Raw genomic sequence first — 26,027 nt, forward strand, 5'->3', positions numbered from 1 at the left:
ACGGAGGTTGGGTCTTATAGTGTCGTTGTAATCCGTATCATTTAGTCGCTCTTGTACTAGTCTAGACCAGGTAGTGGAAACTTTAAAAGAGTCTTTATTTATTTAACGGTTGTAAATACTTTCAATATTGGAGTTTATTAGGTAATTGATTTCCGTTGTTAGTCGTACTTAGTTATTGGAATATTCAAATTGTCTTTACTTGATTACTGTGTTATTGATTGAGGGTTAGCCTACTGAGGAGGGAAAGGTAGGCGCCCGCGCGATCCTACATTGGGTTGTGACACCCCCGTAGTTTCTATTTTCTTCTTCTTTTCTGCTAGTATTTTTTGTGTTTTTTATGTTATGTACTTCACTCTTTTGCCATGTTAATATGCATTGAGAACTGAAAAGACTCACATTTTAACCACTACGAAGAGACTATGATTATTAGAAGCGACTACAATTTTATAAGTAACCTACGGTTTAGACGAAATTATCTTAAAAATTGATGAATTAATTCTTGAAACTTATCGTTATTGGCATTTAAATGATATTTAACAAAATGATAACGTCATTATTGGTATAAACACTAATATCGATGATCTAATACAAGTCGCTCGCTATTAATCTCAACATTGCAAGTTGGTCGCATATTTATTTCACCTATTGCAATAAAGACAAGAACATTTCTCATTGATCACATGTAGTTATGTCATCACTTTCAATATTAGATCATATATAGTATAGTAACCGTTTGCAACATGGCTAAGAAAAATGTGTGGTGTTCACGTATAGTTATGTCACCAATTCCAAGTTGTTACATATAGCTATGATCATCGTAACTTTTTCTTCAACGCATTATTAACATTACTCATTAAATATCATTATTTTAGATTATTATAGTGTTGTTTCACTAATTTCATGGTGATAACATATTGTTTAGTTACAAATATAAGTTTTGAAATTTAAAATTAGTTCACTTCTTATTCAAGTGTTAGGTTGTAGATTCTAATAATATTTAGTTGGCTTATAATAAGGTAGAGTATGCAAGTGTGGTGACATAACTCTTTTAAGGACCCCCCATTCTCCCGTCCCAAAGCACCTCACTAACTAGTTTCAACTACGACCAATCCCCAATTCTCGGGAAGGCCAAACGGTATTGCTAGGATTTGTGGGTAATTTCCTCGTTGTGGTAAAGACATGAGCCAGACTATGCTGTACAAGATATTCAAGAAGGCAAAATCAGCAATGAATGTATTTCTGTTTTGCTTTTAAAGCATGCCTTTTGCTAATAATAGTTTAATGGTCTATGCATAGATGTTCTCTCTTCTATAATACTAGTCATAAATCCAAAGTGTTCATCTTCAACCTCAACCTCAAATCTGAAATGTTCATCATTTACCTCAAGCTCAAATCTGAAATTTTATGCAAAACCACCTTCAATCTTCTCCAAACTCGCTTAAATTTGAGATTTAGACTCCTCAAAATATCCCCAACAAAACCCAATCGCACGCACTTGAAATAAATCACTCCTTCATAAAACCCATTTTTCAAGTTTGAAGCTCAAGCTTCAACAATAGTTATCCTCAAGCTCGAATGTGAAATTTAATCCAAAATCACCTTAAATCTTCTCAAAACTCTCTAAAATTTGAGATTTAAACTCATGAAAATATCCCCAACAAAATACAATAACACCCACTTGAAATGATTCACTCTTTCGAAAACTCATTTTTTTAAGCTTGATGCTCAAGCTCCAACAATGGTTGTCAATGGAGTATATTTCAGATGTAGGAAGAAAACAAATGGGGGAATGAATTGAGAGAGAGAATATAATTTTATATTTCTTTTTTATAACGTAAAAGATATATTTTTAGATTTTTATTTTGGTTTATTTTATTATTTCTTACTTTGGATCAAAATGTATTTTTTAAAACTTGGGGGTTGGTTTGGAAGCTTGGAGTAGTTATTATTTTATTTTATTTTAGTTTTAGTTTTAAAACGATGGACGAAAATGTAGTTTTTAACACTTGGGGGCTGGATTGGAAGCTTAGAAAGTTATTATTTTATTTTATTATTATTTTTAAAACGTTGGACGAAAATGTATTTTTTACGACTTAGGGACTTGTTTTGACATTCAGTTAACTTGTCTCCATTTAATTAGCAACTCTTTTGCTCTTGCTGTAAATATTCGTACTACTGGTACTACATTTGCTCCTACTATGTTAGAAGCACTATGTAAGTAGACTGTTGGGACAGGATATTACACCTCGTAAATATTTGTGTCATTGGTGTCGTAAGTAAAATAACGTAAGCCAGAGAAGCCATGGAACTCCTATAAGGTTAAGGAACACCTTTAATAAGTATTAAGTAAGTAATTAAAGGTTTCGGGGTCAAGTGAATTGAAGGAGTTAAGTTCGTGGAAAATCGTCAAAAACTTAGCAGAATTCTGGACAGGATTTTGGTCCAAATTTAGGGAGGTATATCTTCTAGCATATGAGGAGCTATGGAATGCATAACCTATGTAAATTCAAGTTTAGAGAGTCTTATTTCCAATGCAATTGACAGATCACAAATCTGAGAAGTACGGGATCATGTACGGCCAATACCTTATTTTCCAAAAGTTGGCAGAATGTTGCATTTTTTAGGGTCCAAGTACGTGATCCAAATACGAGACGTACATGGAAGTACGCCCATAGATGGAGGGCGTACAATTGAGGCGGTGGAAATGTTTTTAAATGTTTAAATAGGTCCAAGCTCATTTCTCCTTCATTTCTCTTCAATAACAGACCCTAGAGACCTCTAAAACCCCTCTCAAACATTTCCTAAGTAAACCCATAAATCAAAGATCAAAAGTGAGTTTTAAATGACGGAAGCCTCGGATTGTGCCTCGGATTCTAGTATTGCTTCTTGTGGCAGTTTTGGAAGGAACTTAAGGGTGAAGTAACCTTGGATTTGAGTTGTTCTTAAGCTTTGGAGGTAATATTTCATTTATATCTTCATGTTATTAGGTTATTAAGCCTTAACCTACTAGTTAAAGATGGATATCATGAAAGGAAAAGCTCAAACTTGCTATGAACTATTAGTTGAGTTGTGGACTAATTTTTATCATGTTGGTGTGGTGTTACTGGAATGATTTCCTTGTAATTGAATTGTATTTTCTTGTTATGGTTTTCCTAGATGGATACGTAAACAAAAAGTGTATGAAGTGTCGTCTACGAAATGCATATTGGATTGTTTGATGTGTACCTTGTTATACTTGTGAAGTGAGTATAAGGGACTTATATGAGCTTCTTGTTGTTGTGGTTGGTTGCCCAATATGTTATGGATGTTGAAGAGTGAGGGGAAATGCCGCCCGTTTCACTTTAGAATCGAGTTATCTTTTGATATACGTGATATACTAGCGCCATCTAAATTGTATATGTATTCCTTTATTATAGGATTGGCGCTCTAGTGGTGAAAAGCTCGTTGTTGGATTGCTTGGACGACTTGAGGTATGTTAAGGCTAACTTTCCTTCTTTTGGCATGATCCTTACGAATGGAACGTAAACGTAACGTTACTCCATAATGATCTTATTCTTACTAGCTAGGAATGCTCCATGTTGTTTCATGTTCTAGAATATTGTTTTTAATAAGTCCTTCTTCAGATTCAGTATGAACCATAGAGTCACTTATTGATGAAAATGCTATCTCATAACGATGTTCAGAGGTGTAACAACGTTATGTCACTCCGACAGATCCAGGATGTACTCTTATCATATTCTTGCATAGACATTTCATATATATATATATGTACAGACCTATGACCCCTCGGGCGTTATATACGCATATATTATGTATTATATATATAGGGTATGAGGAAGGTGACGGTGTTATATACGCATTACTACCTGATCAGTTGGTCACATGATGATGATGATGCCCACATAGGCCGATATGATCCGATGGGATGCCCATAGAGGCTTGACAGGTGTTTTATATATATATATATATAAGACATCATTTCACCCCTGAACTTGGCACGAAAACTCACTTTAGTAACTAAACTTAAATTGTATTTATATACCCCCCCCCCTCCCCCCCTAACAACTTTCATCTTAATTAAATACAACCCCATATGATGAAGTGGCAAAAAAAAAAATAAGAGAGTGAAAAACACAAAAAGGTTGGTCCGGCTCGATATATATATATATATATATATATATATATATATATTATTATACAATTAAAAAATAAAATAAAAATAATATATAATTAAAAAATAAAATAAAAATGCACCCCCACCCACTCCTCTTCCCCCACCCCCCGAAATTAGGCAACCGAATCCCCCCTCCCCCCCGCCCCGCGCCCCCGCCCCGCCCCGGCCACCTCTACCACCACCAATCACCACCTCCGCTCCTCTTTCCCCTTCCCACTTAAATCACCCCAACCGAACTCCCCGCCCCCCGCCACCTCCGGCCACCTCCATAACCACCGCCAGCTGGCTTCGTGCCTTGACCTTCCCCACCACCGAAGCAATGAAGTTGCACGAACTGCCCAGTTGGGTTGAGGGTACTTTTCTTCATCGTTTAAAAACAATGAAGCAATTGCACGAACTGCCCTTCAAATGGACTGGTGTGTGGCCCGGGGGGGTTGAAGAAGAAGAAAGGTTGGTGGGTAGGAGTTAATGTTGGAAGATACACAGAAGTGAACGAAATATCAATCTTTAAGTCCCTTTCTTATATGTTCTCTTGCATTTTAATTCTATTATTTTATAACACGTTATCGGACGAGACTCGCCATCTTGGACAAAGATTTTGAAAAGATTAAAGCAATTTCCGTAAGTATCATGCTTTTATTCGAGGTTTGTTGATAAAGTAAGTACGAGATCAAAATTTCTTTTCTCAGATTCTTATTCATGCTATTTCTTTTTTATATATATATATATATATATATATAAGGTAGAAACCATATTGCTTCACCATGATATATATATATATATATATATATATATATATATATATATATATACACTATGCACTACTCGACATAAAATATAGGTCCTTTGATCACTGCATAGCTTTAATTCGCTAATATGCATATTGATGTTAGACGAAGTTACTGTAAACATGATAACCAAATTGATTATTTCACTAATACAAGAATTTTGATTGTGGAGTATTACCCTTTTTTCTATTATGAGATTTAGAAAGAGGTTCTTACTTGTTATGCAATGAAAATATCTTAAAATTGTTTGCGAATGACATTTGCCTTCGAGCATCTGCAGAATTCATCACCTCTAAAGGTAATTCGGGTATGCAATATTTTAAGTTATTTAACTCATGCTTTCACATGATAAGGATGGCCTCACAAGGAGTATATCTCGGCTATCACAAGTCGTTAGATTTATCGGGTCCATGGGAACCTAATTGGTTGGATCATTTATGCCTCAAATTTTATTCGAAGAACAATATTGTTAAAAGGAATTATGATATTAATTTCGTAATCCCAATGGCTAAGAATGAAAGTTTACAAGAAATACTTGATCACCAAAAGTGATAATATCTCTTAAATATCGTTATGATTAAATTCATTTATACATAACCACCAAGTGGTAATATTTTCATAAGTTACATTTGTGGCTACAATTGAAGATATGTATATGAGAAATATTATTTATATCATGTCACAAAATTGCTCCCGAAGAGCAATATGAAAACTTCGAGAGATATTATGACATGATTTTATGGTCCACTTTGAACTGTAATACAGGTTACAAGAAATGTTCGACCACATGAATTGGTATATTTCATGTCTTGGTAAAACGTATTTATTGTTATGCGTAAAATTATAAAGTGGTATTATTTTAAAAGACTCGAGAGTGAGTCTCGGTGCACTATGATGATAATATAAAAAGTTGGGCTCAAGTCCCATTGCATTATGGCTTAAAAACACCTTTATATGAATAAGACATCGGGTTTGAGTCCCTGTGCACTATGATGATAATATAAAAGGTTGGGCTCAAGTCCCATCGCATTATGGCTTAAAAGCACCTTTATATGAATAAGACTTTGGGTTTAAGTCCTAATGCACGATATTGATGATATGATGTTGACTGAGCAAATTAATATGCTCTTGAAAAAAAATTGTGAAGCCCATCCCACTGACTTTGCTCCATTTCCCGAAGTGATTGTGGTAGCAGTATATGATAAGTGTAAAAGATGACAAAATATTTGTTGTAGCTACATGAATGAACGTGGGCGTGATAAAGGACAAAATAATAATAGTCATCATTATGATAATTATAAAAGGGAAGAACATTATGGGTTCTCAAAATGGTCCTTTAAAAGGTAATTTTTGCCATCAATGTGATATGAAAGGTCATTGAGCATACGGTTGTTGTGCGACCTAATTTAATAGATTTTATAAATCCTCCATCAAAAGAAAGGAATACAAAGTGGAGGCGCACTTGACCTTCAAAGCGATGTTGAGGTGGGTCATATAAATATGATAAATTCTCAGGCATGACAATAGGCTTATAATGAAAATTTATGAAGCACATACAAATGATTATAGTTCGTTCCCTGAAGAGAATGTGATGTATGATAAGCATCGTGAATGCTGGCCGATTCTTGAAAGTGAATATGGCAAGATATGATAAAAGATGTGAATAAATATGTGCTTATGTATGTATATGTTAATACCACAATTCACCTCTAGGGGAGGTTTGAGAGAAATCGTTAATGTGGAATAGTCATTGATCATCTTGTCGATTATGATTATTACAGGGAAAAGGTTAAAGCAAGAAATAGATCTTGCCTATAATAATTTTGATCATGACTGAAATGATATAATTTTCTCCTTTAAAGGATATGTTCACCATATGGATGGTGTTATGAAATATGTGGTAGTACACAATTAATTGGGAGCTGTGGAAGAGCCAGTTTATTACAACTTTGGAGGAATTAAATTGATTATCAAGAAAGCATTATACTGTAGTAAGTCTCAAAGAAACTTATTGAGTTTCAAAGGTATTCGCCAAAGTGTCCATTCATATTGAGACTATAAATGATGGAAATATTTAATATCTTTATATTACTACAGTCATATAACGGGTCAAAAATATAAATGTGAAATGTTACCCTGCTTCCCTTCTCTTTGTACTACAAAAATATGAGCATGATGATGGAATCACATGCAATGGTAAACTAGAAGTTTATTGAAATAAATATCAGTTGGTGTGACCGGTTGGCCATTCCGGTTCTAATGTGATGCAAAAATAATTGAGAATTCACATTATTATATATTGAAGAAATAAAAGTTTCTTCAAGAATTCTCTTGTGCTACTTGTTCTTGTGATAAATTGAACATTATACCAGCTAAAGATGGCATTGAATCCCTCAATAATTCTGGAAAATAAAAAGGTGAATATGGGCCCGTTTACCTGCCATGTGGACCGTTCGCTATAATATGATTTTAATAGATGTATCTATGTTATGGTCACATGTGCATTTGGTATCAACTTGCAGTTTAGTTATTGCAAGGTTGTTTGCTCAAATTGTTAAATTAAGAGCATGGTTCCAAACTATGAAATTATATTGATAATGCTGGTTTACATCCAAGTTAGTTTAGCAGAAATTGCATGCCTCCAATTAATTGCTAAACAATTGGTTATGAGAACAAATCTCCCAAACAAAGTTTTGATATGATATGTATTATTTAATATGTAGCAGCTTGTATGCATCAAGCCAACAAGGTTCCCCTATTACAATTGGTTCAAGGTCAGGAACCAAATAATTCCCATATAAAAATGTGAATGTGTGGTATATGATTCAATTGCTCCACCATGACGCATAAAGATGGGTCCCCAAGTAAGGTTGGGGGTAAATGTTAGATTTCCTAACATTAGGAGGAGAGATGATAAGCAGCTGGAAAAATAAATTATATATATAATGAATTATCACTAGTATGATCCTCGATTAAAATATAATTCAAGCTAGCGCCGGCGCATTTGATCAAAGTGAAAATCATATTCGGTACCAAATGCTCCTACTAGAATTAAAATCCTTGAAGGATAGAGTCTATGGCACGCCTGAAGCGTGATAGACTAATCGGTTCCAAAGGTAAATCTCCTTGAAGAAGGAGAGGAGCAAATGATCAAGATGGCCATAATAATGAGGTAAGTGCTTTAAAAGAGCACCACGACATAACACTTCATGAAACTTTGGGAAAGGTTCAGGTACCTGAAAATGATGAAAAATGAAGAGATCTCAATAAGTTATGTCGCATGGGAACCGATATCAAATGACCGTCGACGGCATCTTTGATATAATGTAGCGCTCAACATTATAAATGGTAACGAGGATCTTAAATTCAAATCTTTCAAGAAATGTGGACAGATAGATGATTGGCCAAATGAAAATACGCAATTCAAGTATATTTGATTTCACGTGATAAATATGAAATATTTTGGATATATAGTCCAAACATTTGAAGATATAATGTTAGTGGGGTGTAAAGAAAATTTTGAGCGAAAAGTGAAATGAATTATTAATCCGTAAGATATAAAATATGGCTCGTGCCTTGTGGTATAAAGGTTTTCGCAAAAGTCCTGACATTATTGTACGGAGATGTGTTCTCCTGTGGTGGATGTAATGAGGTTTCATATAGTCTGGCAGTACATGAAAAACTTGAATGCGTATACTGAAATATTTTCATGTCTAGCTAGACAGTGAAGTTTATATGAAAATTCTTAAAGGATTGAAAAGGCCTTAAAGCAATTCCATTGAGTACCCCAATGGCTGTAAGATCGCTTAACATAAAGAAAGATTAATTTTGGATCTCACGAAAATGGTTAGAAAGTACCATGTCTTAGTGCAATTGATGCACTGACGTATCCTGCTATTACTATCCATGAGATAATGTTTTTATTGATATGCAGGAAAGATACGAAAAATTTCACTTTTATTTGTGGAGACATCGGATGAATCAAATAATGATATGAATTTATTGATTCTAACCAATATTATCAAGATTTGTTGGTTATGAAATGCAGGACATTCATTCGATCTCTATAAAGTTAGATCTCAAACAAATTATGTGAGCGTGTGAGGAATGTATCTGGCTGAGATCAATGCCTCAGCACATTCGGCAATCATGCGATATTTATTTGGAGATGAAGATTCCAATAATATTATACGAAGCTTGCATAGCTCACTCGAAATAAGGATATATCAAAGGAGACAGGATAAATCATTTTGTTAGATTTCTTTTTCAGACACAATCTTCAACAGAATGTGAAATAAATATTCAATAAATTCGCTCGATTGATAATATGGCGAATCTGTCCATTGAAACATTCCAACCTCAACATTTGAGAATTTGAGATACAAAATTGGAATGCGTCGTCTCCGAGGCAGCAAGTGAAGTTTTGATCAGGGGGAGTAAAATACGCGCTGCACTCTTTTTCCCTTAACCAAGGTTTTTGTCCCAATTGGGTTTTTCTGGTAAAGATTTTTAATGAGGCGACTATCAAAGTGTATTCTGCCCAGATATGTGTACTCTTTTCCTTCACTGGGACTTTTTTCTCTGAGCTTTTTTCTAGTAAAGTTTTAATGAGGCACATTATCTATTAATGGACATTCAAGGGGGAGTGTTGTAAATAATATTTAATAATGAATGTCCATGTATCATTCAAGTACTTTGGTGATCACGAAAGTAAGTTATCTTTTAGTTAGTGATCATCAAAGTAAGTTATCTTTTAGTTTGTGATCACCAAATGTTAGTTATCTTTTAGTTGGTGATCACCAAATGTATTACTGAATTAGTTTTCCTATAAATAGGACCACTCATGTCCTATGGAAGATACACAGAAGTGAAAGAAGTAATATCAATCTTCAAGTCCCTTTCTTATATGTTCTCTTGCATTTTAATTTTATTATTTTATAACAATTCTTTCAAATTTTAAATGGAAATTCCTTATAAAACACTCATTGGCTAGCGCCCCTGCTCGGAAAAGCTCACACGCCTCCTCGATTTGCCCGATATGAAATGACAAATACACCCCTTTCTAGTTCTTTTAAATAACACTCCCAAAACCCTCTTTCTAGTAAATACTAGCAACACATGCCCGTGCGATGCACGGGGCGAACATGTCTATTCGCTTTAATTAGCCAGTCTTTAAGGTTTGTATTTTGAAAATAACTTTTAAAAACATTCTAATTGTTATTATATATACAAAATGTATTTTATGTACTATCACTTTAGTTGTAATTAAAAGTCTTTGAGATGGAAATAGTCGGACCTTTTTATCATTATCATGACAATGAAAGTTGTTCATTGATGTAAAAGAAAATTAGTAAGAATATGAGGGAAAATAAATATTTTGGTTCTAAATTTTTCTTTTAAATTCTTCAATATTTTATATGTATACTGAACAGTTGATATCCATTTCAATTAAGTAGCGTTCGGATCCAAACATAAGAACCATTTTGTTGTATGTATTGGATTAAAATATTTTATTAAATTAATATTAATTTTTACAAAGAAATCAAAATTAGAAAGATATATGTTATATCATTAATCACCAAATTTTAATTTTGAAATGAAAATATAAAGTAATACATTTTATAAATGTAAAGAAATAATAATCAGAGACTACAAAGGAGAGTAAATAAGTAAAGTATTGACAATGAAGGAAAACGGGGATAAATGTCACTCCCTTCCTTTATTTTTACTTGTCGACGTTAACATATCAAGGAAAAAAATCACGGAAAAAAAAAATCTTCTTCTTATTTTACCCCTAACATTAATTATTCATTTTCAAATCATTTTCTGAGGCTATTGAGACTATATACCAATAAATATGGATATTATGATAAAATATATACTTTATTTATTAATTTTCAAAGAACGTGAAAAGTCAAAAGTGAACAAGTTATGTGTAGGAGCATTAAAATAACTTTTGGTACAAATTTGCATTGTTATTGTTCGTCCTCTCTTCACATTTAAAGTGTTGACAAAGAAGAAAAACGGGGATAATAGAAATAGAAAAGAAGATAAATATAGAATAGAAAAATAGACATATATTTTTAGTAATGTGGCCAAGTAATGTGGACGAAGAATTTCATTTTTATTAATTTTTAAAGAACGTGAAAAGTCGAAGTATAGTAATGTGGCCAAGTAACATGGGACGGAAGAAGTATTTTATTTATTAATTCTTAAAGAACGTGAAAATCGGATATAGTAATGTATTTAAAAGTAATATGGAATGGAAGGAGTACTTCATTTATTAATTCTTAAATAACGTAAAAGGTCAAAATGAACAAGTAAAAGTGCACGGAGGATATAAATATGTGTCGGAGAATTAAAATAGAAGTGCACACATGTGTACATGAGAAGAGAATAAATATTCAGCACTGTGGCATATATCCATGTGAGATTTATTACTTCTCAAAGAATGTGAAAAGTCAAAAGTGAACAAATTAAAGTGCATGGAGGAAATAAATTTGTGTAGGAGAATTAAAATTGAACTATATGTCTATACATACGAGAGAGAATAAATATTCAGTTAGAACACGAAAAGTCAAAAGTGAACAAGTAAAAGTGCACGGAGGAAATAAATGTGTCGAAGAATTAAATTTCATACGTCTATACATGAGAAGGGAAGAAATATTAAGTATTATGACACATGTCTACATGGGATATAAAAATAGTTGAATAAAGTGTACAAATTATATAGCTCATGGTACAAGAATTTAATGTGGGTACAATTCGTGAAGCTATTGGTACAAGCTTGGGGAGCCGTGTTCGTCCCCCAAGCCGCTTATATATAATAGAAATGTAAAAGCCAAAAGTGAACGTAGGAGAATTAAAATTGAATTGCATATGTCTATACATGAGAAGAGAATAAATATTAAGTATTATGACATATGTTTACGTGGGATATAAAAATAATTGAATAAAGTGTACAAGTCATATAGCTTTTGGTACATTTTCTATAAGAATGTAAAAAGCCAAAAGTGAACATGTAAAAGTGCGGGAAGGGAACTAAATTTGTGTAGAAGAATTAAAATTGAACTGCATATGTCTATAGATGAGAAGAGAATAAATATTCAGTTATAACACGAAAAGTCAAAAGTGAATAAGTAAAAGTGCACGAAGAAAATAAATATGTCGGAGAATTAAATTTAAAGTGCATACGCCTACACATGAGAAGGGAATAATATTAAGTAAATGCTATGACGTATACTGGATATAAAAATAGTTGGATAAAGTGTACAAATTATATAGCTCATGGTACAAGAATTTAATGCGGGTACAATTTTTAAAGCCCATGGTACAACCATGGGCTGCTGTGTTCGTCCCCTTACGGGGCTTCTATATAATAGATATGAAATGACAAATACACCCCTTTCTAGTTCTTGTAAATAACACTCCCAAAACCCTCTTTCTAGTAAATATACGTCGTAGTAATATTTTAGTAAAGCTGAAAACATTAAATAAAAGATTCCCATTACTATAATACATCTGACTCGCACATTCGGTTCCCTGAGTCAACTCGCGGCCATGCTGGACCACCAAGGAAGCAGCAAAAAAGGCCCTTTTCTCCTCGACTACAACGCCGAGGAACTCCAAATCGCAGCTGAGTTTCTAACTAATTGGCTGCCCTTTCTGTCCCGTGACCTTTGCCACAGCTGTACCCATACGCTTTCCATCGTATCCGTACACTCGGCCGTGGTATTTTCTCTTTCTATCTTTTCAATTTGTAAGCAATTGGGTAATGTACGTACCTCGTTAACTGATAGACACAATATGCATTAGTTTCACAGCTTTTTGTGCTTTACCTCAATACACACAAGTGTAAAGTCTCTAGCTTTTGGGTTTTCCTCTTTTTTTGTGCAGAAAGAATTCGAGTGTTTGGAGAAAGTAAAAACAAGAATTTTGAGACCCTATTACGATTTTCTGTTTTTTAAATTTCATTCTTTTTTTTTTTTTTTTTTTTTTTTTTTTTTTAATGCTAAGTTGGGCCTGTTACCACCCACAAGCTCGGATGTCGGGTAATCCTGTCTACCAAGGTTAGGAGCGGATAAGCTTATAATGAATGTTGTAGTTGGGATTAGACACGCTCGGTTATTCGATGACTAACCCCCTGTTTGGATGGTGATTTCCCGTGTTTCATTAATGTATGGTTTTTATGAAACCATGTTTGTTTCCATTGTTCTTAAAATTATGTGGTATGGTGTTGTAACCCGCGTTCATTCCACGATTATATAACCATGAAAAGTCCCAATTTTTGTAACCACCAATTTGGTAGTTTTTAAGTGGTTACGTATTTTATTTCTCCATTATACCCCACCCTCCACCATCCACCCCACCCAACCACTCACCCCCACCCTACCTCTCACCCCACCCCACCCCCGCCACTCACCCCCACCCCACCACCCACCCCACCCCCTACTACCCCACTCCTCTGCCACCCATCTCCACCACCCCAACCACCACCCACTACCCCTCACCACTGCCCAACCCCACCCCACAACAACTCACCCCCACCCTCATCCCACAACCACCCACCTCTCCACCACCCACTACCTCTCACCACCACCCAACCCCACCCCCACCCTACCAGCCACTACCCCCACCCTCATCCCACAACCACCCACCTCACACCACCTACCCCTCCACCACCCCCACCCACTACCTAATTATTTCTTAAAATTCCTATTTTATTCTTTACCTGAGTTTTATTAATATATATAAATTAATTTCTAATTAAGAGTTAAGTGTATTTTAGTAAACTTATAAGTTATTATGCAGGACCATACAGTCAAACCAAACAATACAAATGTTATTAAACCACAACAAACGATACAGTCTATTCAAACATTGTGTTAATTAATACAGTACAATACAATACAACACCATATTGTACCATACCATACTGTACATTAATGAACCACAGGAAACAACCATCCAAACAGAGGGTAAGGGTGTGTTTTGTATGAAGGAAAATGTTCTCTTGGAAAACCAATGAGGTTCTTACTTTTGGTAAGTTAGCAAAAACAAATACTCCTATTATACTAAGAGCATTTATAAGTAATCTAGCAAAACACTACGGGGTGGGATGGGGTGGCATGGTCAAGGGGTAGGGCATTGGGTGGGCGGGGAGGAGACAAACTTGCAAATCACTTATAACTTGCTTTCCCTACTTTCATTAGGGAATTCATTTTCCTCATTTTTGAGGAACTTTTTTTTCTGGAGAAAATGTTTTTCAAAATATTTTGACCGACCAAACATGGGAAAATTGGAAAACATTTTCCATACTAGACACACCCTAAAGATTCAACCTAGATTTATGCCTAAAGATTCAACCAAGATTTATGTAGTGGTAATGATTTAGTAAGTATCTTTGTAGCCCTAGAGTGTTCTAGTCAATGGGTGAAGTAGTTCAATGTCTTTATAAATTCATCGTAATGTCTTTATATACCTCCGTGAGACATGATATAATATAATGCTTTCTTGCATGTATAACCCTGTTTCAGTTCAGGACTTTAGTGGGGACTGGGTGTGGAAGCATGAGTAACTAATGTTGGCTATGATACTATATGAAAGAACTTGCACATCTAATTGAAGAACTCAACACAATATGTGGAGACCAACACCCTTTACCAACCAATTCGGATGTCCATGTGGGACGTCATATGAATCAGCATGTTGGCTCAACATAGTGAATAATGTGTTGATATATTGTGAAAGCTAGAAGTTTCTTAGGTGGATAATGATGTGGTATAGCGAATTATCTTTTCATTGTTATGTTGTGGATTATGATAAAGAATCAGAGAGTTCGTTGGTACGACTGCAGAACCTGTTGGTGATGCAGAACAATTGAAGCAACAAGAGAATTTCACAGTTTTGACTCCAGAACTTCCTTATTCAAATGGCTGTAATGGAAATCTTGACAATTGTGACAAAAATTCACTTGGGAGTTGGAAAGATTGTGCTGAGTTAAATGATACTACAGATACAAACTCATTGGGAAGTTGGAAAGATGAGGCAGATGTGGAAGAGCCTTTTGATGAGGCATTTGCGCCGAGGAACAAATCAGATAGTTATGTAGGTGGTGAAGATCGCTCACTTGACAGTTGGAAAGATTGTGCTGACTTAAATGATACTGCAGATACAAACTCATTGGGTAGTTGGGAAGACGGGGCAAATCGGCAGGAGCCTTTTGATGAGGCATTGGCGCGCAGGAACAAATCAGATAGTTATGTTGGTGGTGACGATCACTCATCAAGACCTGTTAAAGAGGCATCGAGAAGTAAAACATTCAGCTCATCCAGACCTGCAGCAAGCCCGAGCATGAAAATGTCATGGGCAGATATGGATCAGGAGGATGACCTTGATGCTGAGGAGATTAGTCAGTCGAGTAGCCAGTTAAGTAATTGGAATGGTGTGAAGAAAGAGGAAACTTCTATACAGGAGACTAAGCCAATAATGGACTTGTCAAGGGAGCATAGAGAGCACATCCGGTTTTGTAATGTGAAGAGGAAAAAGGATTTCATTTGTTTGGAGAGGGTTAATGGGAAAATTGTGAATGCACTTGACGGCTTGGAGCTACATACTGGTGTCTTCAGCACGGCTGAGCAAAATAGGATAGTTAAATTTGTCGAGAAACTTGAGGAGATGGGGAAGTGTGGACAATTAAAAGGTTAGTTTTTCCTTATTAATTCTGCGAATCATTTTTACGGTCGCATTCAGGTGCTTTATGATGAACCAGAGAAAACTTGCTCATGCTTTTTTCGATTTGAGGTAGATATGAAAATGGCGTAGTAGTTTTTCTTGTTAAACCTTAGGAAGTGCTCCCTGATTGAAAAGATACCAGATAAGCTAATCCAGAATGTTGTTGAGCATGAATATAGGAAATAAAATCAAATAAAAATTTGAGGCATAAATTTTAGGAAGACTTGAACTGTGTGGTTACTTTGTTAAGGCTCGTGAATTTTGCACAAATGATTTATGCTCTGTCTACGCCTCAAATTTCACTTCTGAATCTTAATTCCGCTTCTGATGATTTATCATAATGATTTTTGGGTACTTTGTTTCTTCTTCAATCAGATTGATGAGGTTCAACTTTGTCCTCCTTATGTTTCCATACCCATACGTTTTGTACTTCAGTTATTAATCTCATGCACTGGCATGCATTAACCTGCCTGTTTTGATTCTTTTCGAGCGAACTTATACAGCACCAAAGAAATGGATGAAGGGCAAGGGACGTGTGACAATCCAATTTGGTTGTTGTTACAACTATGCAACAGTAAGTCTTCGACAATCTTGAAATTATCCTAATCTCTCCCTCCCCCAGCTCCAAGTGGAGGGGGAGACGGAAGGAAAAAAGTGGATAGGCTCAGAATTATGGCCTGTATGCTTTACCTTTTTCGCTCTATTTTTGACCTTATTAAATAAGGCTGTAACAGATATGAGTGAATCACTTAAAACAGGGGAATGTAGAGGTATGACGATAATTGATTTTTTTTTTTTTTCTTTTATGGCAGGATAGGAAAGGCAACCCCCCAGGGATTGTCAAGAGTGAAACTGTTGATCCATTGCCTGATCTTCTTAAGAACATGATTAGAAGGCTTGTAAAATGGCATGTGTTGCCTCCAGATTGTGTTCCAGACAGCTGTATTGTAAATATATATGAAGAGGGGGATTGCATACCACCTCATATCGACAGTCATGATTTTGTTCGTCCATTTTGTACTGTTTCTTTCCTCAGCGAGTGTAATATATTGTTTGGATCAAACTTGAAAACTGTAGGTCCTGGTGAATTTGCCGGTGCATTTGCAATTCCCTTGCCAATGGGGTAAGTCTACCGAGTTTTACCTTTGTCTTTGCATGATTTCAAAGACTATTAATTGTGATATAACTTTCCTCCAGGTCTGTACTTGTCTTGAATGGGAATGGAGCAGATGTCGCTAAACACTGTGTGCTAGCTGTTCCTACTAAAAGGTATATACTGACTTTAATTTCTTTGTTGGTTAATCTTCTGTCAACTATTCGCTTAAGACGCCAACATCTCAGTAACCTTTTACAATGCACAGAATATCAATTACATTTAGGAGAATGGATAAATCTAGAAGACCAATTGGATATGTTCCTGAGGAGGATTTACTAGATCTCCGGCCACTATCCTATGAAGCAGATAGATATCATAAATCAAGATCCTCTGAACCATGGCATTCTACGAGAAAACAGTTGGGAAGACGAGAAGAGAATAAGGAAACAGTAAAGATATCACTTGAGAGGAATCGAATGCCATGGTACATGGATCGAAATCGACAAGGACCTGTAGATAGGTGAAGAGTCAGGGTTTATATAGATAATAATTAAACGCATGCCATGACTATGCGGGTTGGTCCATCATCCTCTGCAATTATGGCAGCTGTTGGTATTGGTGTCTTCTCATATTTTCTCCTCGAGTTTTTGCTGCCTATTTTCCACTTCATTGTACGGATGTCTTCTAAAAAGAAGCTTATTCCTATGTTAAAAAAAAAAAAAAAGAAGAAGAAGAAGCTTAATCCGCTTGGAGTTGAATTCCTACACAAGAACAACTACAAACCATGTGTTAAATTTGAATGGGGTGTCAGATTAAGTTGTGGGTTGCAAAGAATGGTTTTTTTAATCTAGAGATGGATGAATCGGATTTAGGCTCGATGTGTGATCTTCGAGTTTCCGTGTTAATTTGCTGCTTGGAGATTCGTCTTATTCATACTTCAACAATGCAACTTTGGTAATAAAAGGTCAATCTAGATAACTTGATTGTGTATTGGTGAAGCAGTTCAATTCATATGATGTAATTCTACTAGCAGGAATGACAGTTATACGCATACAATGGAGACGGATTGGCTCTTAATGAAATGAACAAATGATGATTTTGGGCTACTAATATTTCAGTTCTTTGAGATAGACGTCTACCTTTGATACATTTTGGGCTAGTATTGATTTTTTGTTTTAATGCATTTTTTTATGATTAGATGGTGAAGAGAGAACAGATGAAATTGGAAATGAAAGATGCCTTAGCTGGAAGAATTTGCCAATTGGGAGTAGTAAGTTCAAGATATTACTTACACCCATTATACCTCGGAAAATGGGTGATCTTTAAATTTTTTACCCCTGCTTGTTCATGGGGCAAACAAACTCTAGATGGCGCATTCTTGTAAATCACCCAATATTGTCGGAGTTTATAGAAACAAAGGAACTCTTGAACTCATAAAACTACTTTCACTTTCTTCATCTCAGACATAATAATTATTGTATCTCCTTCTTCTGTTGTCGTCCATTCTTAAATGAAACAATGTTTCAGGCAACATTCTTTACTCGTCTGATTAATGAAGTATGAGTCTAATAAGGAATGAAGGCAGAATTTTACTTGCTCAGCTCAATAGAGAATCTTAAAACTTTCTCCAAGTTACTTGCTTAAATCTATTAAAGAAAAACACTAACAACTTACACACTTTGTTTTAAGCACACGTTTGGCAAACTTCCTGCAAAGCATATTTGTCACAAAAGGAACATTTTATGGTCTTCTTAACACACTTCAGAATTTTACTTGCTCAGCTCAATAGAGAATCTTAAAACTTTCTCCAAGTTACTTGCTTAAATATTAACTTTGTAAATCTATTAAAGAAAAACACTAACAACTTACACACTTTGTTTTAAGCACACGTTTGGCAAACTTCCTGCAAAGCATATTTGTCACAAAAGGAACATTTTATGGTCTTCTTAACACACTTCAGTTTAGTAGAGTTTTCATGAAGCAGTTTCCTTTCTTTTCCAAACGCAGTTTCAGGAAGATACAAATATGGAATTTGAGAGAGATATTCTGGAAAGATATCATATTTGAATTATTTCAATGGTCCAAATGAAATATGAACCAAAACTTACAGAATCAATGTAATAATGGAACACCTTAGCTCTTGGTGTTTTCACAGAAACCATAACAGCAAAAAGTAAACAATGTCATTCAGTTTTCTTCAGGGAAACGCAAGTGCTTTCCTTTAGGAGTAGGCAATCCCTTCAATTGCAACACACCTGGTGAAGCTGAAAACTCCTCCACTCCTTCAAATTCATCATCACTATTGTACACAAACTTGGTGCGCTTGCCAGCAAATTTCTGTCCTCCGCCATTAACATTGATATTGCTAATTGCTTCACATAGTTCATCAACTGCTACTCCTCCATCTTCATCAATTTCTTCATACTTGTCATCACATTCTTCTTCTTTTGCTTGGTATGTGAAAATAGAGGAACAAACTGATGATTCTGACTTGTCAGAAAAATCCAGCAATAGAGACCTTGTAATATTACTACTAGTCTCAGATTCAACACTCTCTTGCTTCTTCCCCTCAAACATCATCTTGTTCAATATCTGCAATATACATAAGAGATTAGTTCAAATGTTTAATACTCATATCAAACAAAAAATCAAGGTAACTGAAGAAAATATCACCCTTCATTCTGTTTACTCCTCTCTTTTATCATCAAAAGAATGGGAGTGAATGTTCAAGGGGTCATTTTTTGCTATAATTTTTTACATTAAAAAAGTGTAACAGATAGTAGGTAAAAATTTATTTTGGTTATCAAAACAATAGATAGTGGTAAAATAGGCACTGTCGTGGAGTTTTAAAATTACAAGTAAAATTTCAGGATAATGTTAAGTTTCAAAGTCCAGGACGGTTGTTCTTTTTCAAAGCCAGAACCGAAATCAGGTAAACACTATTTCTTATACCTGAGAGATGACAAACTTGTCTTCTACAGGGGATGCCGTGACAGGTGGCAGCACCTCATTGGCAAAGAGATCCATGAGAGGTGTATTTGCAGGAGTTGGAGCAAGAAGATTCATTGGAGAATTAACAATGCCACGGACATGAAAGAAATTAGGCCTTTTTTCCAATGAGATTTTGGAGATTTCAGCTTCTTCTTCAACCATTTGCAACAAGTTCTTCACTTGACCTCTCAACAATGCTTCCCCTGATCCTGGAGTACAACATTTTTTCCTTTGAGTACTCCTGGACACTGCAGATGATGGGGTCTCCAAAATTCCAGTGGCTAGCCCAACAATAGGTGAGCCATTTGTTATATCAAGGAGAGCTGATTTCACGGTCACTTCTTTCTTTTCAGTTTCTTTATTTATCTCTGAACAAGAGAAGGAAAGAAATAATAATAATTAAAAAAAAAAAAAAGATATTAATATTGGAAGAGACAGAAAGTTCAAGAAACTTTGTTATACAAGAAAATTAGATGAACTCACTTGACATAGAAGTGTTGTTAGTACTGTTAGAAGCAGCAAGGATTTGTGATCTTGTTACTCTTCTTGTTGATGTTGGAGTCTCCATTAATGCAATTGTTTTGATCAAGAAAATAGCAGATTATTGATTCTGGGTGGCCGAAAGTTGGCTTTCCTTATTGCTGGTTGTATTGAGTATTAGAAAGGTATTGTAAATGAGGTGAAGATAATAATATTTTTATAGGAGAAAAGGGGCAAATAATGCGACCGTTAGAGCAATGCTACAGAAACTAGCCGTTGAGATTAGCCTGCTACAGCGTCTACAAGCCTCTTTAGGCCCATGTTTCTATGTGGGCTTTTGCAAGATGCAGTTAAGTCATTACTGGTCCCATTTATTTGCCTGCTTTCAGCCTTTGACCCAAATACTTGCCTCTAAAGAAATTCATGTAACATATACATGCTGCTTCGACATAAATTTTTGTTAATTTTCGATGAAGAAAGGGCATTTACTGAGATTAAAATCCTACACCTGAGCGGTACACAGTGAAGTTGAATCTTAGGAATGAATGCACAAGGTTATCATTAGGGAACAATAGATATTTGGCTAATCAATTTGAAAAATACTTTTTCAATATCAGAGCAGTAATTTGTGTTTGGCTAAAGTTCTAAAAATGCTTACATAGGAAGACTATTTTTTTCAGCTTCTAAAACAAAACTTCTACTACTGCTACTCAAACCTATATTTTTTCTATATGCTTGTGCTATTTTTGCACACCACTTAAACACTAGAGGGAGGTGGGGTTGAATAGTGTCTTGACAGACTTTCGATCTATTAAAATTTTTTATAAGATATAAATTGAAGAAAGAAGGGCTAGACTCTAATAGAAGATGCAATCAATATAGTGACCAATTTGACGTTGATTAGGACTAAAAAGAGTTTATAAATGGTAAAAAAAAGAATCACATCCGGTGTTTATAATTATCATGATTAAGCTAAAATAAGGTTAGAATGCAAATAAATTAACTATGGTTAAGAAAAATATAATGAAAATACAGATAAATTAGTTATGGTTAAAGTAAATAAAATTAATAATACTTAACATAATATAGTCCCTCCGTTTCAATTTATGTGAATCCATTTGATCGGGCTTGCGTAATTTAAGAAAGAAGCTTTTTAAACTTGTGCAGATTAAATGAGTCACATATATTTTGTGTGACTATAAATCATTGCATCAAGATAGATTGTTTTCCAATATAGAAAGGGTTATTCTTTTTGGCACGAATTAATAAGAAAATAAGTTCTCATAAATTGAAAGGGAGGGATTATTTGTTACTTTAGTGTAAATATGAAGTGCAATAAAGTGTTTAACGTTTAAATCGTCTACCAAAGCAGTAATATTAATGTAAAATAGCTCGAAGTAAAAAAACTTAATAAGTGAGGGGGGCTGCGTAAATAGTAAGGAGAATATCGTATTATGGATTAATTAGTGAATTGTGCCGCGCTTCGCGCCGCGTGGTTAAGAGAACAAAAAATACTAATTATAGATTTATGAAATGCAAACTCTTTCTAAGCAGTACTTTTTGATATTCGGATGATGTAAATGTGAGCTTGATGATAATTATTGCGTCTTTTATCTCGTACATATTTTCTAACGAAAACTGTATCACCTACATTTTGTGCATCTCGATTATAAATTTGAGTGATCTTTCAAACAGAGGTACTATAAACTTTTTTGTTTTTTGTGTTCATAGATTATATATAGAATATAGATGTAGTACTCCTACATGATACAAAATATTGTTTCATCTATTTTTTTCCTTACAGTCTTAGTACTTCATCTACTCTTATGATATTACGCCTTTTAGTTTCTTTCTATATTAGTGTGTATTTTTTTTTTAAAATTTAAAACTCTAATATATGTACTTTTATAGCTTTTTTCCTATTTCAAATGTCAAATTAAAAACACATAGAGAGAAAGGTGGTTGAATAAAAAGAAAGTAAAACAAAAGGAAACACAATTTGGAACTTATGGGATTTACTTTTGCATTTCACTTCCTATAACCATTGCGATCCACCGCATTTTCCTCCCCATTCTTGTCCAATCATCACACTAATCTCTCCTCCAAAGAAAATTCATAAATTTGCTCATTTTCCTCAATAACCATTTCAATACTACACACTTTTGCTATAAATTAAAAGAGTAGAAAAGAAGGAACTCACACTTTTATGTTGAGCATCATCCCACGCTTCAAGAATACAGCTTCAAAGGAGATCCTGATGACTTCTTATTTCCATTTTATTGATATCCTTGGAGAAATAAGATTTAGTTCTTATTTTGTTAAATGTTGTGACGATTTCTATTGAAATAAAAAGGGTCAAACCCACACAGGTACTATTCTAATGAATTTGTTCATAGAAATAAATTAAAATTTTGATTCTTCAATTTACCTGTTGCATTTCTGTTCTTCTTGCGATGATCAGTTTGGGAGTAACTATTATATTCATGCAAAAAATTATTTGTTCGATGACCTTTCGATCATGTGTTCTCTGGCCTAATTTTTATACTGTTTTTTTAATTGGTGTTGATTGCACTAAGTTGTTGACACCATTACAATTTTTCATTTCATCTCCCAATTACAACAATAAAATTATCCTTTCTGTTTCAACTCTTTATTACCCTCTCTAAATGCACAACAATTAATTATGATGGGGAAGAGGAAAAGAAACCAATAAAAGAGGGGGGGAAAGCAAAAAAGAAAAAAGAAAAAGAAGAAGAAAGAGAGAGAACAAAGATAAATGATATTTCTCAATGTTTGAAACTTACATGGTAAACATAAATACAATCCGTAATTGGTGTGAAATTATTCCGTAACCGATATGATATTAAATGATTTTACTAATTAGTGTTTAATGAATCTCAATAACTAAGGCATTATATGATTAATTCTTTAATTAGAAAATGATGGAAAGATAGGAAAAATTCAAAAAAATTTAAAAATAAAAATAAATATCAATCTTGTGCTTGAGAAGAGATGTTACTTTATTTATCCAGCTTTATGTTAAATATAGATATAGATATAGATGAGGCAGCAACGAGTACCGACATCTTCCTAATTGATGAATTGGATAAGAAGAGCTGTCACTAAAAACGGCAACAAAAGGAAAGAAGAAAAATAGGATAAGCAAGTTGCTGACTCGCCGAATATAGCGGATAGAGAGTGTGACCAAAAACAAAAGAATAAAAAAGATTTAAGGATAGCGGTGGTGATTGGATAAGCATTCCCTACAACATTTATTTATATATGTAATAAAAAAGAAATCCAAATCTCCAAGTCCCCCAGTTCAGACTTTTTATTTTAGTCCTTTCCTCAGCAAAAGTAGGTCCCACGCCAACTGTTTCGGCACAGTTAAAAGCCTCCTTTCTACTTAGAACAAAATTTAAGATTTTAGTCCAAATATTACGAGTCCGTTTAACATAACTGATTAAAAGTAAATGAAAAGGATTTCTTTCGTTTAAAGAAATAACATTACTTTTTATTAATTTATTATAAAAAGTCTGATGTTTATAGAATTTAGAAATAATATAATTTAAATATTTAGTAATACCTTTAATGATAAGTTTTGATAGTCACACAAATATTTTGACATATTTAATATTACAAGTTGCAAAATATTCACGTTTTTTCTTGTCGTTCGATCGTAGTCAAACTACATCATATAAATTAAAACAAAATGAGTATACTTAAGTTATTTTTATAAGTAAATAATTATATGTATGAATAAAAATGTTAAAAAGTGATAATAAATAACTAATGTGCTGACAAAAAAATGTGCATAATTTTTGCGAAAAATACTTTTTTAAAATAAATTTAGAAAATTGAAACGGAACAAGCTAGTAAGCACAAAAGATGGTAAGCATATGGCGCGAGACTTATATTCACCTGATTTCCATATAACCTTTTCTATAAAGGTGATTTCTTTTTTATATAAATCATTTTCTCTTTGGTTCAAAATAAGTATTCATGAAACGATTCGGCTTGAGATAAACACCGAATCAAACAAAAAATGCAGAAATTAAGATAAATAGAAATTTGGAGGTGAGAATAGAAGAAAATGAGATGAGATTTAGAAGAAAGAAGGGAGTTAATCAAATATAATTGTGACTAATCAACATAGTAAAGGAAACCTACATCTATTAATCAACAATCTAAGATGAATTCAATCGAAGGAAGAAGTGACTTAAACTCATACATGAAAATCTAATCCTAGATTATCCAAGAGAGATTCGAGTAAGAGCTATGAATCCACCCACTACCTAAAACTAAATAAATCCTAAAATAACCTAAACTCCATGTATGATTACGGCTGCATAGCCATCATAAATCTCAAGCGAAGTTGAAATGAAGACTTAAGTAGTTGATTTATACTAAGCCAATTACAACAAAGGCCCTAAAGTGGCACTTTGCACAAATTAACTCATATGGGCTCTTCTTCACTTGACTTCACTTGAATTGCAATCATAGCCTTGTATTTGCACTCCTAACCACGAATTGTATTCCTAGCTACGAATTGCACTTCTAGCCATGTTTGCACTTCTAGCCACTTTGTGTGGCTTCAATCAATGGGCCTTCACTCCATGTCTCTTCCAAGCAATCATCCACACCCTTGTGGCTTGCTCAATGGGCTCCAAAGGTCCCATCTTCCTCTTCCAAGAGTGTGTGGCACGAAAATACACATCCAAAGCTCTAACGCAGATTTTAGCCTTCATAATCGTCCATGAGCTTCCTAGGATCATATCAATTAACTTAGCCTTTAGCATGCTTTTTGAGAAAATACTAAATTCTAGAAGAAAAAAAATACATATTTTGATTAAACTATCTTTAATTAAAATTTAGATATTATTCTCTCCATCCCATATAGTTAATTGTCCACTTTTCTTTTTGAAAGTTGTATACAGTAAAAAACGGATCAACTTGTGTCCAATAGGAACCGGGGGAAAGGTTACAGCCGTCCATGAATAAAGTCATATCCACCGATAGGAACGAGAACCGAGGGGTCGAGAGTATATTCGACTTTGCATCAACACCGAAGGTATTCTACTTAACACAAAAAAACTGAGCTTAAAGAGAACGCGTTCAGTATAGGTTCGGGTAATCAGTTATGGGGCAGGCCACGACTCGTCTAATCATTCGCGGCTAAGGCGACAACAAAGACGGGTGTCAGACCGTACGGATGCGTACCTTATCCATTTTAGGGTTTTTCTAGAAGGGCTTTTCTTACATTGTATTAGGGCCCATTTACTGCTAGCTATAAATAGAGGGATACCCTTTCCTTTTTGAGGTTAACTTTTCACTATTCTACATATTGTAATCAGCAAAGTGGCAGAAGAATTCTCTTAAGTATTTAGGTTCGGTTGAAGGAAGCATCCTCCAGACCGAACCAGTTCACAACGTTTATCAACTTGTCTTCTTTAGTTCCCATTATTATTGTTTGCTAATATATATCACTACTTACTCATTACTGTCTTATTATAAATTAAATCTAACCACTTATCCTATCAACCACTTACAAATTTAATTGTTATCCACTATTTGGGGGTAAAATGTTTGGCGTCCACCGTGGGGCATAGAATAATAGTGGTGGTTTGATTTGCTACTTTCTTTTTCACTTGTTGTTTGAAAGTTTGCAGATTTGCAAAAAATACGTTCAAAATGGCAAACAGCAATCACTCCGGGCATGTGAACACCAATGAGATAGTTGCTAAAAACGAAAATGACAATGGGT

The 26,027-nt window shown here is 34.5% G+C and overlaps 2 protein-coding genes and 1 long non-coding RNA gene across 3 annotated transcripts; 2 read left to right on the top strand and 1 right to left on the bottom strand.

The window, feature by feature from the left end:
- The first annotated feature begins 12,266 nt into the window (after positions 1-12,266).
- On the top strand, positions 12,267-14,620 carry LOC132034685 (uncharacterized). Its single transcript, XR_009409151.1, has 2 exons — positions 12,267-12,693; positions 14,499-14,620. It is a non-coding gene; the product is annotated as an uncharacterized LOC132034685 (long non-coding RNA).
- Positions 14,621-14,734: 114 nt separating this feature from the next.
- LOC132047493 (RNA demethylase ALKBH9B-like) lies at positions 14,735-17,898 on the top strand. The gene is made up of 6 exons (XM_059438530.1): positions 14,735-14,739; positions 14,790-15,663; positions 16,184-16,270; positions 16,509-16,819; positions 16,894-16,965; positions 17,058-17,898. Exons 1-6 carry the CDS (start codon positions 14,735-14,737, stop codon positions 17,314-17,316), a joined length of 1,608 nt encoding a protein of 535 aa, XP_059294513.1. The 3' UTR covers positions 17,317-17,898.
- Positions 17,899-18,836: 938 nt separating this feature from the next.
- Positions 18,837-20,464, bottom strand: LOC132034690 (uncharacterized). Its single transcript, XM_059425063.1, has 3 exons — positions 20,267-20,464; positions 19,745-20,151; positions 18,837-19,384 (listed from the first exon to the last, which is right to left on the bottom strand). The coding sequence occupies exons 1-3, from the start codon at positions 20,349-20,351 to the stop codon at positions 18,980-18,982; spliced, it is 897 nt and encodes a 298-aa protein (XP_059281046.1). The 5' UTR covers positions 20,352-20,464; the 3' UTR covers positions 18,837-18,979.
- Between the last annotated feature and the right edge of the window lie 5,563 nt (positions 20,465-26,027).

This window comes from Lycium ferocissimum, chromosome 2 (assembly GCF_029784015.1).
Source record: "Lycium ferocissimum isolate CSIRO_LF1 chromosome 2, AGI_CSIRO_Lferr_CH_V1, whole genome shotgun sequence".
Taxonomy (NCBI): Eukaryota; Viridiplantae; Streptophyta; class Magnoliopsida; order Solanales; family Solanaceae; genus Lycium; species Lycium ferocissimum.